Source organism: Tyto alba, unplaced genomic scaffold (assembly GCF_018691265.1).
Source record: "Tyto alba isolate M040663 unplaced genomic scaffold, T.alba_DEE_v4.0 Super-Scaffold_46, whole genome shotgun sequence".
In the NCBI taxonomy this organism is placed as follows: Eukaryota; Metazoa; Chordata; class Aves; order Strigiformes; family Tytonidae; genus Tyto; species Tyto alba.
Genome location: NW_024881322.1, coordinates 2,645,706 through 2,663,267, shown reverse-complemented (window position 1 = coordinate 2,663,267; position 17,562 = coordinate 2,645,706). Strand labels below are relative to the sequence as shown.

Sequence of the window (17,562 nt, the reverse complement as noted above, 5' to 3'; positions counted from 1 at the left end):
TGTACTTACTCTGTGAATAAAGATTTTCGGTCTTCCACGTGGCAACTTTTGCCCTGAAGTCACTCTTTTCAAATAAGAAACAGAGGCAACGTTCTTCTAGCAGGTGCACAGTTGAGGGCCTGGACAGCAGATACATGTTAGTATTAAAAACTCATTCTTGGTGTGGGAAAAACTTCCTCCTGTATTTCACGTCCTAACATGGGGGTGGTTGTGCTGCTGACAGGGCGAGAGAGCCGTCCTGTCTCTCCGGTTCTTTCCTTCCATTTGGTGATGATGTGGAGGAGGCAGCTGCTGCTTCTGCTCCCTCTGTGCTCAGCACAAGAGCCACGGCCTTGGGAAGCCTCTGCAGAAAGGTGTCACAAGAACACAGAGTCACCCAGCTCTTTTCTTTCTTTATTTTTTTATTGAAAGCTTCATCAAAGAAAACAGAAGTTTAAACCTAACATCCACTGATCTACAGAAAGCCCCAGGAGTGGGAAAATGGCAGCTATTTAGGATTGTGGTACAAATGGAAAACATCAAAAAAAAAAAAAAATCATAGCAGTACAGATCTTTCAAAGACATTCTGAGACATCAGCACACAGATGCCCATATAAATAAGATTCATAATTTAATGTATCACAGAGGTTCTGTATTCTACATTTTGGCTACAGTGAGGTCTGTAAGGGCTTTAAAGAACCTCTGTCCCATTTCTGTGATGAATGTTTTCTTGATAGGAAGTTCATTTGCTTTCAAAGCTGCTTTGATTTTTCTTACAGACAGAATCTGTTCATTCTCCTTTAAAAAGGAAAACAATTAAAAGTTCCTATGTGAATTCTGTATGCTTCCTGGTTTTACATAAAATTGTTTTGCCTCCAAAAGATAGTAGAATTTTCTTCCACTCTGGAATACAGCATATTTAAAACTTTAGTTACATAAACATCACGTTCTCTTCTCTAGGCTGTATTTTTGGGCTTTAAAAAATATAACTGACTGTAAGTTTCACCAAATTAATAAAATTATTACCCAAGAAAAAGACACTTAAAGGCAAAAAATTAACGTTGGGCAGATAGTCTCTTAAGGACAACAGATCCAGATCTTGGAAGGTGCTTACACCTTGCAGGCTTTGGCCCCTACAAGGAAAAATGGATTTTTGAACCTGCCAAAGGATGACATTTTTCACTTCATTACACATTTTTATTAAGGTGAAAGAACTCAGCTGTCGCTGTTGGGAAATTCACAACTGAGCTGAACAACTGAAATAAACACAAGAATCTTTCTCATCATGGAAAGATAAACCAACACTGGGATTTTAATTTTTTTTTTTTTTTTACAGCTTTTCTCTCATAATTTTCTGGTTAATTTTAACAAAGAGCATGTTAATAAAGGGGAGAAGAAAGGGTCTCTTCTGCCTGCTTTGAGGCACAAAGGTGAATAAATCTCTGGGGTACATACAGCGCTCTAGCCTACTTGGGTGACAGGAGCAGTATAGAAAAAGTCGGTGCTCTTTTTGAGGGGAAAACAACTCTCCTTACACTGCATCTTTACTGCTTGCTGAGATTCTAGAAATCTGCTCCACTGGGGGAGAGGAGAAGTCTGCTCCTTCTGAGAAAGTGTGCGTGCATGATTGTGTGTATGCGTATTGGAAACGAAAGAAATCTTCATTACTGGAGTCAATTGACGTTAAACAGAAAAGACTAATACACCAAATGTCAGCATTTTTGTTGTTTTCTGTTTTGCATTTCCATCACACCGTGACTGTTTTCTTAGTTCACGTGGGCTACCGAGAAAGACCAGGAAAATCCCTTACCCTAGGGCACTTCTTTTATATCCGGACCAATTTCATGTTAAATAAAGTTTTGAAAGGAAATGTTGACCATGCGTGTATCAAACATTACTATCTTCAACTACCACATTTGGTCTCATCACTAAAAATGGATTGATTCATTACTTTAAGCACATTATCACTCTTTAGCATGACTCTTGATATAGGTGGAGTTCATCGAGTCTGCCTAAACCTGTTTTGCTCATGTCAACCTCAGCATTAAAATGAAGTGGCATGGAGAGCACTATCAAGCTTAAAATCATGAAGCGTGGCAATTTTTTAAACACTTAGTATCAGTCTCATCCTTCAGTACCATAAACAACATAATATAGATCCAAATACTATGACATATTAAAAATAAACTTTATTACAACGCAGGCTTCCTCAAATTTGCTGAGTTTTGGTACACATACATACATAAATAATACCCTTCATTTGATTTTTACTTGAGTAAAAATCCATTCGAAAGCGTCAGCCCATTGCCCATTGAAAGTTTAAGCCCTCACTTCTCTAATCACCAGCCTTTATCTTCCACAGTTGGGCATGCATCCATAGCAGAAGATGACACAATGTGATGCAATTGCTCTCAAATATGCCTCATCCTGCATTACGGTGGATTTCTTGACCAACACAACCAAGGCAGTCTCTTGGTAAACAGAACTACACAAGTAAGCACAAACTAAGGACATTTCAAGAGTCTGTTTCACTGGAAGGCAATAAGAGGACATTCACAATTCGAGGCCTGGCTGTCACAGGTGAAAAGTGCTTACAAAACCAGCAGTAGAGCCAGATAGGAAGAAGAGTCCCTCGTCAGCAATCTCACTGGGAACAGCGATGTTTTTCAGTGCCCTGATCTACACTCGGGTCAGCACCTGCAAATATTACACCCTCTTCAGTTCCACTGTATCAGTTTCTTTTTTTCTCAGTGTTAAGTGACGAGCCCAGGTATTCAGAAACTTCTAGCCATAATTCATATTTTTCCGACACCCCTTCTGTTTTTATCGGTAAAAACAAAAATACCAAACCTGAACATCCAGATTTGACTATTTACAAGAATTCAGGTGTGATGGAAAGTACATACGCAGTTCAGCTTATGGATCTGATGTTACTTCTAGACCTCTGGGCCAGGCACCCTTGCCTTAGACTTCTAGAGTTGTTTCTGCAACCTTTCAGGAACCCTCCAGATATTTAAAGCTAAATTGGTAAGACGGACATAGATATTGTCTTTACAAATTCAGGTCTTTGAAAAAAAGAACAAAAAAAAAGGAAAACAGAAACTCAAACAAATAATAATTACGTATCTTGCAAAAAATCTTATTAGCCAGAACATAAAGAAAACCAGTTTTAGATTTCAGAGGCCACCAAGTATTCCTGTTCTATGACAACACCCATGCAGCAAGTGTGTTGCTCTTCCTCTGTTCTCTTTTACCTCATCTTTAACGTTACCACTTCTTGAGCATTTTGGATGTTTCAAATAAGTTTTTTTTTCTTACCTTATGATCTATGACTGTTTATACTCAAGGCTCACACTGTTTATAATTCATAGACTTTCAAGTACCAGTTCACTGTTTTTTTGGGGATCAGAAAGATGCTCAATTGTATTTAAGGGATCCATTTTCTTTCCTCTTCTTCTTCCTCTACTTCTTTGCTTTGTTTCTTTTGATTTCAAACACTACTGAACATTATAGCATGGGGAAAAAAGGAAACAGTTCTAATACAGAATGCACTTGAAACACTTTAAAGCGACAGGTGTTGTGATATCATGTTTCCTGTCCGGCTTAATAAAAAACACTGAGATTGTTTAACTTTGTTTGCTGAAAAAAAATCAAGAAAAATGTTTCTGAATGTATAAATAAAGCAGCAGAGTTCTGAATAGAAACAAGAAGGTACCTCAGCATATTCATCAGCCACATGGTAGCTACCTTGTAGCCTCATTGTTGATAGTAAATGAGACTTTTGTGTGTCGCATTAGAACTAACACGGAAACAAATGTGTTTATTTCATATTTAACTGACTTGTGCCTGGGGTTATCTCTGTACAAAGAATTCAGAGAGAGACAGAAAGAGAGTACGTGTAGAAAGGAAGAAAATAAGGCTAGATTGATTTTTTTCCCTCATATGCCCTCCAAAGAAAGAGGGAGCTTTTATCCAAGGACAAAATTCAAGTGTTACTCTCAAAAAGCAACAAGTAATGAGACAGCCTGTGAAACACAAAGAATTCTTTTTTTTTTTTTTTTTTTTTTTTTTCTGATTTGAAAACATGCTGTGGACGTTGTTGTTCATTTACTTTGGCATCATCTGGTTTTCAGAAGTGTTGCATATCAACAACTACTCTGGAGAAAGCAGAAGTTTTACCACTTCTGAAAATCAGGCCCTTTTCCTATCATGAAGAACCACGCGACCTCCCATTTCTCTCTTTTCTACGTTGCATATCTAGCAGCCATTTACTTGGGAAACCCCCTCCCCCCCACACTATGTTAAAAAATACGATCTTGTTTTAGCAATTTAAAAAAATAATTGTGTTCTTTTCCCCCAAAATGTCAGGTTAGGGAAACACAGATCTCTCTTTAGAATTGGGCAGCTGAATCAGATTGATCCAATATATATGTTTTAATTTCATTATTTTTAATGGATACCCTGTCTCTAATGCACCACAATAAATGTGATGAAGCTTCCCCTCTCTTCTGGATGGAGGAAAGTTTGAAAATGTTTGGTTTAATTTTAACATATAGATATATGTGTATGTACGTATATATTTAAATGCTGCTTCTCTTCTGCCTCCTTAAGGAAAAAAAATCATCTTTTCTCTTGCTTCTCACCTTTTTCGTCTGTTTGTTTGAAAAAAGTAAGGGCCATATTCAAGACTTCTCTACGGAAAATAACTGTCATTCCTAAACCAGGTTTCAGTGGATTCAATTTAGTTAGTGTCATTTTTTGCCTAATCATACTAATTAGTGATTGTCAGCCAACATATTAAGACAACAGAAATCATGGCAGAGAAGAATAATTTTTAACTTCCTGCCCTCATGACAATACAAAGTAATTTTCAACATTTCTGCTTGCATGGGAGAGCTAAAATAAGAACAAAGATCAAGTTTGCTTTCTCTTGCATCTGTCTAGCAATTCAAACACATCACTGAAAAACAAACGTAGAATTAAGGTGGCTATGCATGGTGGACGATGACAAAGACTGAGGTGAAGAAATGAATCTGCGGTATGTCGGAATTCAGAAGGAAGACTGTTGTTCCAGTAGAAATACCAAAGATCAGGCAATTTAACAGAAAAACTCATCAAAATTAAAGCCCACCTGGACAGATTAGTTGGCAACACTCTCCCCCCTTGCTTTGGGGCGTTCTCCAAAGCACACCATCAATAAGCTTCTACTACCAACTATTCTGAAATTTCCACTATAAACATATGCAGTATGTAAAACACCAGTGGAAGATAGTTTAAACAAACAAGAAAGTAAGAACTGGTCCGGCCATGTAGGTCAAATAAAGATAAAAAAAGAAAAAAACCTCTATCTTCTGGACTGCGTTAGGGTGTCACTTCATCTTTGGTATAAAATAGGCCATCCATAGGCTGCATTTGTTCACAACTAGGAAAGACTACAGAAATTGTCAACAATTTCTTCTATCTATTGCTTTTTTTGCACTTTTTTGACCATAAGCTCCTATCTACTTAAGTTTTTTTTAATGCTCTTAAGCTAGGTTTTTGCAATGTGACAAGCAAAGCAGACTAAAAACTTCTTAAAGCTCATAAAAAAGACTGCAGATAAAAAGCACTAATGCTTTTGCTAGCGATCACGCTTTGTAAATAAAAAAATCTGCATTCTGCAAGAAAAAAACCCTGCATTCTCTACAATGCAGCAAGTTTTTTTCTCAATTCAATAACTTTACTGTAAAATGCTTTAGCCTTCTAGATTTCTTTTCTGTCAACACTTAAGACAAAGTTCATAAAAGTCCCAGCATTTTTCCAATCCTTTCAGTTGCCACAGTTCCTTTATCATCAACTTTTCTTCAAAAGAAGAAAATCATTTTCTTTTAAACTGTACAGTTTATTTTTTGTTCACCCCAAAAACTCAGTCTGTTAAACTTCTGCACCAGCACCGGTGTGAGCAGTTTCAATTCATTCTCGGGTTTTCTAACAAGACGTTGACAGCTTGCCTTGAGAGCCTTTGACGTCCTTAAAATTAAGGCAATTAAGATTCAAGATAAACCTTACCTAAACATTTCTTTAAAAAAAAAACAAAAACCAAAAAACCAAAAAACACTCTAGATTTAAAACAAGAAGAAAAATAAAATGAGAGAAAAAGAGTAGCTTAATTTTTGAGGAAGACAATTGGTTTTCATCGCAACTTGCTCCCTCTTGACATCATCAGTTTTTCTGTTAAAAAAAAAAAAAAATCTAGCTACACCTCCAGGTAAATTCTGAATTCAAATGTTCGTCCAGATGAAATGTTAACCCAGCGTTTTTCCTCTGGGTTTTTCCTTTAGTTAAAAAAAAAAATTATAGCAAAAATAAAATTGTCAGACTACATGACGGAACCATTTGCACAGCACATAAAAACACTGTTTTGTTTTCGTTGGGAAAGGTAGAAAAAAAAAGCATTCATTTGACGCCTGTGCAAACTGGAAGCCAACTTCTTGTTCAGTGAAGTTTCTCCATTCAAGGCAAAGATTTCAGACCGACATTCTTCAGTCCTGTTTATTGTCTGTAAAAACAATTGAATTAAAGTGGTCATTAAGTCAAAACAACTTTGAAATAGGCTCCTCTCCTTTTTTATTTTTTCACCCAATTCCCTTTAAAAGTTATCCAAGCTAAACTAACTTTGCAGCTGTTTAAATATGATACCACCACTAAGCTGAAAATAGTCAGGCAGAGATAGGGAACTCCTGCTTTGGGGACGTTAACACATCCTAAGCAGATGAATTTACTCTTGTTAATGCCGTGCTTAATGGGCAGTCTAACTACACCAAAATAAGATGAATATGTGGCTTAACACTGTGTAAATATTTCAAGAGTAATACAATAAGAGAGCAAATATTTTCATAATAATAAGTGGCACTATTTATGTTGGATACTAATAATAAAACGAAGGATAAAATTACAGTAAAAGGATATATCCAATTTGCTAAAAAGAATCCATTTTCTGATGGCAAGAATGGTTAGACTGTGGAGCAGTCTGCTTAATGAGACAGTTATGGCTAACTTAAAAACATTCAAGACAGTTTTAATTAGGAAAATACAAGTTTTGATCATATAGTGTCAAATCTTTCTAAATTTAGCACAGAGAATAAGCTAAACTATCAACCTTTTTCTTATGGAAGATAACTCTCTTCTTGTGTTTTTGAGGTTTCATGTCACTTAAGGATATGTCACATCAAACTTATCTAAGCAAGACTATGAGAGATCTTTGGGGAGACACAGAACTTATATATAAATGCTGTTTCATGTCTAGAGCTATCAGTAAGGGTTAGCTATTGCTTTTCCTACTGTCCTCAAAACTTGCATGGAAAAAATCCTTTTCCAGATAAAGTTCAACACAAGAAAATCCAGCACCTTTCCTTTTGCAAGCATTAATGCATTTGCCTTGTGTAGTTTTAAATGAATTTTAATATTAGCAGTTAAATGGTGAAGAATGTTGATGATATAACATTTGCCACAGAGCTATTTATCTGGGATGGTAAAGATAAAGCTAACTTCAATTTTAAATATCAAATTTATCAAAGAGCTTTTTCATTTTGTGAAGCCTGAAAATTAATATTTTTAATGTAACAACAGATTTATGTGGAAAGCAAGAATTCATTATTTTCTTAGGATTTTCTACGCATAACTTCCAGTAGGAGTACTCAGGTTGGATGCTCACCTCCTGAGGTTTTACTGCCCAACGGGGTCGAGTGGCCACCCTACACGTGAAAGACCAGTTCCCCCACAGGGTCACAGCGCACACTCTCTAATCTAACCTGGCACTGAGTTTGCCCACAAAAGGCTCCAGAAAAATGTAAACCTTTCCACATTTAAAATCAGAATACGTTGTCCAGCAGTTTTGCTTAGAAGTAAGAGAGTATACTTTTCTGGGGGAAAGATCTCCATTTAGCTCCACTTCATAGATTTCACACTTTTATGTGCAAAAGTAAAGATTTACAAGGGAAAAAGGGAGTATGGGTCTAAAATAATTAAGGTGACTTCCTCACAGACTCCTCTGCTCAGAAACCAAAGCTGTTTCTCCTCTATTGCTACACAATAGGTAGCCAAGTTTTTGACATGAAGTTATCATTTCTGAACATCTACGGGTAGGATCCTCAAGTACAGCAGCCAGCATGTTAAGTAAAAGAATGTGTATACTGAATAAAAAAGTGGAATTTAAATTTTAAGTCTCGTGGTTTATTTTTACTTACAAAGAGAGTACAGAGTCCTTATACCACCCAGTTCATTCTGAGTACACTGCCTCTCCTTCGTTGCCTGCAATTTCATGATTGTTGCAAAGAAAATAAATATAATGAAATACACTGTTATAACTTTTCTCCTGACCGATCAGCTCCTATGAAATAATTTTATAGTGCCTCCCTTTTCCTATATCTGACCAAAACATTGTCTGGTCATGTTAATTACTTCCTCTCTTCTTGCTTTGAAAACAGCTGTTGTATACTGGCCATAATGCTTGCTATTAATAAATCTGCCCTTCAAAAAGCAGAATAATAAAATTATATTTTAATTACAAACTAACTTGACTTGGTTTTATATTAAAGGTTAATGAAATATTCCGGCAGAAGTTGTTTTTTTTTTTTTTTAAAGACAGAGATTGTGTGTATTTTGGCTTGCTTCTACAGCTTCCCACAGTTTGCATTTCTGCCTGCAACTGGCAGATATAAATAGAGGGCACATTTCAGGAAAAAAATACTGAAATAATCATAATAAAAAATCTGTAGTGGATCTGCCTGTGTGATTAAAAAAGAAAGAAATTCCTCTGAATATAAATGCCAGTGCCATTAGAAGTATATCCATCATTGCAAAAAGGCAGTCGCTGACAAGGAAAGATGAGGGACCTCATTCTCAGAGAAGGTGGGAATTCACCACACTGGCTAGAAACACAGCACCCATTTCAGTAAAGAACTGCAATTTAGTTTCCTCCTATGCAGGAAAAATGCCAGAATCTGCTGTTCACAGCTACTTTATGAGGGCTTTTGAACCTCAGTCCTTCTGCTTTGAGACTTAAGTGAAAAGGAACTGGAACAGAGGAATGGTCAGATCCAAACCCCCACAGAAAACAGTCATCAAAACAAGCCAATGGGATGGTATGGTCACGTATATTTCTCTTTTTGCCCATTAAGTTCTATAAGTATTTTGCCATCATTTATTTACAGGTGCCAGAGAGACTGATGGCTAGAAGGGAAACGCATGCATAGACTGTCTCCAGTTGGATGCATCAACAAAAAGCTTGTGATCAATTCTGTAATACGGACATACAGACAAACACGGGCATGACAGAAGAAACAGTGAGGTCTTATTTTTTATGGCGGTCAAAAAGGGACATTGTGTGATCGGAAACCATTTGTTACTCTTGTTAGACAAATAAATGCATCTTCAACTTCCCGAGGTCAAAAGTGAAGTAAAGCAATTGACAGATTGGTATAATTCTAATCTTTCCTATACCAGCTCATACCTTATGCCTCTAGAAGTACTATCTCATGATGCATTGACTGACATATCTAACATATTTCTCTCGGGGCTATTTGTCTTCTTCTTTCCCCAAGATATAAAATGTGTAATTCTCTTTTCGCAGTGATGCTGGTGTTCAATATACACGTATTAATAAAGGACTGGGTTTGGGCTCCTAGAATCTGTCCAACATTGACCAGTCCTGGTGAGTACCCTGTCACTAAGTAACGTTCCCTTCATGACGACCAGTTTTATTGTGGCAAAGAGGAGTGTTTGAGGATTATTCTGAAGAAGAAATGACTCTCTAGAGTCTAGGACTGTATGAGTTCTAGATCCAGCTGCCAGTGTATAAATTTTGAATTTTTCAAGGTATTTCATGGGAAGGAAAAAAAGGGAGCAGAGGACAGGAGAAAGACAGAGCAGTGGTTCTCCCTATCCCTTTCTTACCCCTTCTTCTTCCATTTTCAGTTCCTGCCCACTCAAGTGTCTGCCTGGCACCCGTTTTGCACAACCACAAATACCAACTTGGGGCAATTTATTTTGCTTCATTAGCTTTGCTTTGAGAAAGAAACCTTTACATGTGTACCATGCCAATATTTTTTACACTGCAAAATTCAAGCCCTTTTTTTAACCTCTGACACCAGATGCTGCTTCAGCCCAGCGTGATGATGGTTAACGCAGTTGCTGGGATCCTTCTGGGTCCAGAAAAGCAGCAGACAGCTAGAGAGCACATCACTGCAGGCAGGAACTCAAGCACATTTTGCCAAGGTGAGGCCATCAGCCAAAACCTTTTGCTAATTACACTGCTATATATTCAGAATTCATCTCAACTTAATGAAGCTACTCAGAATTTATATTGCCAAAAAGGGGAGCAGAATTTGGCCCATTATAAAAAAGAAACAAAAGCTTTTGGGTACAAAACGTATGCCTACTTACTTAGACTGTTGGTAAGAATATGCAGGCGCATGTTCACTGGATGTTTCCACTGTCATCTGTTGCTGTTGACCACTGGCTTCCTGTGATGAAGATGCTACTGTCTGTGGAGAAGTATCAGCAACAACACCCTAGGGAATCAAATGAAAAGATGAAAAACTTACTGATTTTACTCACTGCAGTGAATTACGTAAAAAAGCTCAGCATCAGTTCACCATTCCTGTATTTCTCTAGAAGTCGAGAGAGTTTTGGATAGCAGAACCACATGCTAACACAACAAAATCCATCCAGTTTTCGAGACTTAATCCAGCAACAAGAAGCTTCTTTAGCATACCAGCCCTCGTAGTACTTTGCTCTCACAGGTTGCAGTGGAAAACACCTCCACCTTTGAGAGCAGTTCCCTGCCCATCCAAAGCCAGAGGCAAAACTTCTGACTTCAGTGGAGTCTGGATTTTACCTCTTGTCTTTTTTTATGACATATGTATGGCTCTTCTCATTTTCACTTACCTACCCCAACTTTATGGTGAGTTCACATTTATTTTGTTTGATTCGTAATGTGATAAATGCGGAATCTAGGTCCACCGCTCTCTGCTTTACTACACATCCAACAGAATTTTAGTCGCCTTAGAAAAACTACTGCACTCCTCCACACACTGCTTTTATCCATGTTCCCTTCGAAAGAAAATTTACTTCACACTAAAGACTTTTATCTGTTAAGTCAAATCTCTAGTGAAGTTTTATTTATACATTTGCAAAAAATAGAAAAACACACAGAAGATGATATGTATGAATTTAACATTTTTCACTATTTTTTATCCAATTTAGACAGTCTGAATATTATTAAGTTTTCTTTGTACACTTTCAAAGTAAGCTGTATTTTCTTTCCTTTACTCTCATGCTTGGTGTGTTGGTCACATGAATAACACTAGCAGGTCTCTTCAGGGAATGTGCTTCATTATTGTTTTGCACACAACAGAGCCAGAAGAGGGAGCACAAAGCACTTGCTTTGTTTTCATTTGAGTCCTGTGTAAACAACAGGTAGGTTATTTTGAAATATCTGTTAAAAACATCAGTTTCATTTTTCAGAAAATCTTCATATGTAATTGCTTAACAGACTGTCAGTATTATCTTCTTCTGTCTACTTCCTTGTCTTTATCCTTCTGCTTTTGTCCATCTCATTTTGAGATTGTAAGCTCTCTGGGGCAGAGACTGTATTTTCGGGTCTCTGCTTGTGGAGCATCCAGCCTAGCAGGGTCCTGGTTCATGGTGTTACATGAACACAGATAAACAATAACAATAATCATCATCCCTGGATCAGAGCAAGACAGGCTATATATTCAGATAATATTTTGATTATTACAGTAGATAATTATGGCATCACGCTACTTCAGCAGGCATGAATATACCAGTGGGTGATGGGGAGGAAGGCTTAGAAAGACTTAATTTCTCATTTGCACTGGTCAGCACAGTATGCAGCCAATATGCTGTATGAGCCACTCTCCATCCCATCATCTCCTTTTAATTAGGATTTGCATCTGCTCAGTTTAATATCTAAGAATGGCAACTGAAAAGAGGCACCCATGACCTGTTTGTAAACAAACAAGTTTTAGGGCAAAATTATCCCGAGGCAAAAAAGACTAAGACAGAACCAGCTCAGTATGACAGGACGGTATCAGCCTTTCCTGTGGGACTTCATTTGTGAATCTCAGCAAAGAACCGGGAGAAACCAGGATGAGTCCACTCGACTGCTGGTGAAGCCATGCCAACAGTACCACTGATTCAGCATCCTCAAAGCACAGAGTAGTAGTAATAGCACAAACTCCGAAGTCCACACAGCCGAAGACGTGTGTACAGAGACCCTGGCACTCCTCACATTACCCCAGAGCAGGGGCGAAGTTATTAATGAAAGAGCGTGGCACCAGAGAGAAGCACACGGGGAAGAGGATGCCAAGGCTCCCTCCTCTCGCTGTGCCCAATGGCCCTTACGAAGCTTCACAGAAGTGGAGGCCGAGCTGACGCTCTCCCGGCAGCTTGTGGTCTACAGGGTTGAGTAAATACTTACTCATTAGACTGTCATCAGCATGACTCAGCCCCAAGGAGGGAGGGAGCGAATCCTTCCTCAAGGATGAAAAGCACTCAGTCAGTGCAGCATCCTCCACGTCTGTATATACAAGAGGAAGGTTTCCGTTGCTCAATCACTTTTTCTGGTGGCTAAATGTTTCAGCAATTACCTATACTTGCTAGGCACCGCATCAAACCCTCTTGCAAGCTTCTCTTCTTGGACTCTCTTTTGGGTTCGTGGTCTGCCTGCTGGGTTTGTTTTCCTGTCTTTTCCCATCTCCCTCCCAAGGACATGGGGAAAAAACAGTCATAATCACCGATGTTTTATTCCATGTCCTGCTGTACAGCAAAACAAACGCCCTTGCAAATAATAATTAAAAAAAAAAAAAAAGGAAAAGAAAAAGAAAGAAATGTGCAGTCCTAATTTTAAAAGCTGGAAGGTTCCAGCCACCGTTCCATAAAGTAACTTTAGGCCCCTTCAAACAACAAAGGCAAGGAGGCATAACAGATAAGAGTTCTGCTACCCCTTCAGTCTACTTTCATGATGGAGATAAACTTACTTCAATAGGGACAGCTGTTGGAGGCACAGGAGTGTACTGGGGAATGTAGGTCCCTTGCATAGGTGCAGCAGCAGTCATGTACTAGAACAAATCAAAGGCAAATAAACATTAGAAAACCACAAGCAAGATGCATTAAAACCATATTAGAAGCATGACACTGTTTCAACTTCCTGTTCAGAGTTTTTTGGTTAGTGTAGAGGCTATTATTTCTTTTAAGGATTTTAGGCAATGGTAGGAATTACCTAGCTATTAAAAATCATAATCTTGAACTTCAAAGTCAGGTCATATCTGAATACAGGCAATAACAAACATCTTGCTGATAGCTTCAGATAGTTCACAAGGTTTCTAAAATGGAGAGACTCCGATTTGTACTTACAAAAAAAACAGTAGAGACACAATAGCAGTGTATATATATATATATTTATATATATATATATTAATATATATATATATGGTGGTCACAGATACAAAAACAGTCTAAACAATCTTTTGGAGTCTTATTGATCTTATCTAATGGCACCTACAAAAACATGAAGCATGAAATTTGACAGGTTTATTCCAGTCTGTATTTAGTCCTATCAATAACAGCAGTTGAGTTTACAGGGACAGAAAGCTGCAAGGAGATGCAATCCCAGACAGGAAAAATAAAGAAAGAGGAAGATATATCTGTGAGTTTCTCCTTTTGTACACAGAATCCCTAGTTAAATTCTTATGGTTTATTCTCGATATCCAGGGACCTTTTCTATGCAGTTTGAAACTTCTGCAAATGATTATTACAGCAACTCTTTGTATTAGCTTCTCTAAAATACTGTCTCTTCCAAGCACTACAAGACAGTCTTTTTTAAAATTCATGAGTGCATGTGAATTTATGCCATTGGTATGGCACTAATCTCTTTATATACAGCACTTCTTAAAAAGCTCTTGAACTGAATGCAACAGATATTGTTCAAATCTTCAAATAAAGTATCAATACTAAGTTGTCAAATCTATATGTACTTTTCTTTCTGCAATCCAGTTCTAACTGCATGTCTTCACTGACAAGAATCTCAGAATGTGCCCAATCCCACAACTGACTGTATGACACTTCCACTACATGTTATCTTCAAAGACACACCGAAGATCTGAATCAGCCCAGAATGTATTTGATGAATTTTAAACTGAGTTAAATATAGCTTTGCTTCCTGGCAGAGCTAGGAAGTGCTTGCAAGATTTTATTCCGCTGTTTATAGTAAAATTTACATTTAAAGCACTCTCTCACCTCAATTCTAAACTAACTGGATGGTTTGATATGCCTGTCACAAACATGCATTATGAAATTGCATAGTGGGGTGCAGACTGTGCAGCAATGCTGGAGAAAAGCTTTATGGAATGAGAACGGCATGTTTAAGAATCCCACAGCTAAATTCTGAAGTCTTCACTCAAGTAGAATTAAAAAAAAATACTTAAATTGTTTTCTACAGAAAAAAAATCAGTGAGGAACATAGGTGACATAGAATGTATAGTTTCAATATGAGCAGCATATTGTGTTGAAAACCATTAGAATATTTTTGCTAAAATTCACAGTGTTTTCCTTAACTTGAGCAAAGAGATGGGAGTGTCCCCAGTGTCTGTGTGCTTGTAGTCAGGCCATGTTTTTCTGCAGCTCCTTTAACTCGTTCTTCAGAAAGAGAATCAAATTCCATAGATTTTGATGAATGTTACCCCACCAAAGACATTAGGCCAGCTACCCCTGCTGTAGTCGGTACAGTCAGGCTACTCTCCTGCCTTATGGATTAGGAGCTAATGAGAATGATACAGCGGCGTGTTCCAGAGCTGCTGCCCCTTCGTTCGTTCTGCTTTGTAATGTTGCCATCACATGTTGGGACGACATCTGCTGTGTAGCACTGTTCTAACTTTGTCAATATTTAACATTAACCTGAAGCACTCATTCACATAGTTCTGCAAAGACCTACAAGGTTTTTAAGCACCTATGCAGGTTAGCTTCACTTGGACAAAAATATACAGATTTGAATTAAAAGTATTAATTTAAAGAATAAAGTGGCCTGATTCAACTTGGACTCCCTCTGAGTTTTTCCTTGAAGTCAGCAGAAGATCAGCACCCAGACTCTTATAAGACGCATTTGTCTGCCATTCTCTTACCTTACACACAAACACATATGTGTTTTAATACACAAATATCACATTATTCTACGGCCTTTTAATTCTGACCACTCTGCTTTTTGCAAAATCCTTTGGCATTAAGTTCTGTAGCACAACAACTGAAACTGTCCAGGAATTAATCGGTGTCTTTGATGACTCTGCAATCACTGCTCTTGGTAGCTGTGCAGCTTCTTACCTCTGTTGTTACTGTTTACCTCTTGAGGCAGATCCTGATCTTACTTGCCAGACTATTTCACGTTGCTTCATTCACTGATACACAATCTCCAGGGGAAACTGTTCTGTAGACCCGAGCGTGACCGGTGGCCCTGGTCAAATCCTGCTTGTCCTGGTCTTTCCGGACACTCACACCTGCCCATACTCTCTCAGTTTAATTTTTCTTGCATGAATTTTAACTGAATTTATCCAAACAGGAAGCGACTTACAGAGCTGGAGACCAAAGCCGTCCAGTTACTTGCCAGACTCCCTGAAGAACTGTAGGAATGTGACTTCTCCCCTGTAGATAGTGTATTCTGCTTGTCTAAGTGTTCACTGTAACGGTGGTTCAACCTCTTGGTTAAATCATTTTTGAGCTCTACCATTAAAACAAATGATGTGGGCCAAATTAGTTCCACCAGTGACACAAGTGAAGACACAGTTTTTGAGGCAAAGAATTTAGTGCTAGTAAAAGTTAGCCAAGGCTCAATCCTACAGGTTACTGCTGTGTAACAACTGGGCCTTGACCATACAGCAGCAGACTGATCTATACAACATGTACACACACCGTGCCCTTCAGCAGGATATCCAAATATATTTAATGTATTTATCTATATAAATGAGAAGATACCCACATCACTGCAGAAAAGAGCAACTGGGTCTACAGTTAGACATGCTGTTGGGGCTTGGAACTGATTCTCAGTCTCCATACTCTCTTTCACTTAAGGATCCATTGAGGCTTCAGTAACAAACTTTACAAAACTCTAAAGGACAACCGGGGCTTAGTTCTCAGAGACACACAATTGGTTTTAAGTATCTATAGTCCCCTCACATGCGCAGGGAGTCCCAGCTGAGACCACACAAATTCAGGAGAGTCTGCCCTGCTGGGTCTGTTGTCACCATGGGAAGACTAGCGCTGAGAAGCTGGTTTAGTTTAGTTTGTTTACTAACAGTATAATGAAAAAGAAGGACAGATTCATTTTTGTTACAACTGACGTTAGCTCAAGTGAGTTCTCATGTATTTCTTTCCTTTATGAACTACATAATCCTCATTCTCTGATCTCACAGGATAAATACATTAAAGATTACATAGTGCTAAGGCATAATGTCAGTGTCAATACTTCCATCAATGGTTTTGGATAACGGAAGAGTTGAATTCCTTGTCATGAGAATTCACAGTTGGTTGTTAGCAGAAAGCTTCCTGAACATTGCTTTTCAGTAGCTTCCATACCCAGCACACACTGAGCCCGCTGGAGTCTGCGTCTCTCCCTGTGTCCCCCAGACATTTGATCCAGCTGTTCCATGAAACAATGTGCTTTAAATGTGTTGGAGTGAGCGCTGCTCACACTGGGAGGTGGAAAAGGGCTTCAGAAAGAGCGGCGGGATTCAGAAGAAAAGTTAAACGTTCTATATCTACCCTGCTCAGGACCACCTGGGATGAAGATTCTGCTTGGAGGACATCCCTTGGCTGAGGGACTCCGTGGTGATGCAGCTCCATGGGAACCACAGGTGCTGTAGCTGTACATAGCCTGCATGCGGCGTCCCATCTACCTCAAGAAACTAACGGAACTTGGAACTAGGCAGACATCATACTAAGACATCTATGTCAGAAGACAGTCACTGAGATTTCTTTTCTCCGTGAACCACACGGACTCGCTAAAGTTCTTTATCCACATGTACGTGTGAAAGGGAAACAGCACGACTCACGTGCTCAGCTTAGCAGTAACCAGCTAATTCCTCTAAATATTAGTATTGTAAGCACTGAAATGAGAGAATCTGAAAAATCTAAATCCATTCTTTCTTTGTCATGTGTTTCCACCAGGATAAAAGATTCCTGAGCTGTAATGTGAATGGTCATTCAACAAAGTATGTGCAAGGCAGAAGAAAACACTGTTCATTCTTCCTCAACTGTAGAGGCTTTGTGGGTCTAAAAGTAGAAGCCGCTTATTTCTGACAGTAAAATGAATAGCGACTCTGCAGGCACAGATGATGGATCTGGAGGGCATAAGGGAGCTTTTTTGGCACTATGATCCTTTAAAAGCTGGTAATTTCTACCACAGAAAGAAAAAAAAGAAATACTGCTGGTGGCACTGTGCTCTTAATTTGTTTGCAAACTTATTTTCTTCATACAGTATACAGAATGCGTATTTTCAGCACTGAGGAAGTACACTATTGTAATATAATGCACACT

General features: G+C 38.4%; 1 protein-coding gene across 6 annotated transcripts in view; it reads right to left on the bottom strand.

Moving 5' to 3' along the window:
• Positions 1 to 375: 375 nt before the first annotated feature.
• RBMS3 (RNA binding motif single stranded interacting protein 3) overlaps positions 376 to 17,562 on the bottom strand; it is a 721,589-nt gene continuing 704,402 nt past the window's right edge. For 3 of the 6 annotated variants that reach the window (XM_042806473.1, XM_042806470.1, XM_042806471.1), the window contains exons 15-17: positions 13,020 to 13,100; positions 10,402 to 10,529; positions 376 to 6,517 (exon numbers count right to left, since the gene is read on the bottom strand). In XM_042806473.1, the coding sequence (XP_042662407.1) occupies positions 6,511 to 6,517; positions 10,402 to 10,529; positions 13,020 to 13,100 (216 nt within the window). In that variant the 3' untranslated portion in view covers positions 376 to 6,510. Of the gene's footprint in view, positions 6,518 to 10,397; positions 10,530 to 13,019; positions 13,101 to 17,562 lie in introns of those variants that run through there. The other 3 variants (XM_042806472.1, XM_042806474.1, XM_042806475.1) reach the window with 1 other exon arrangement.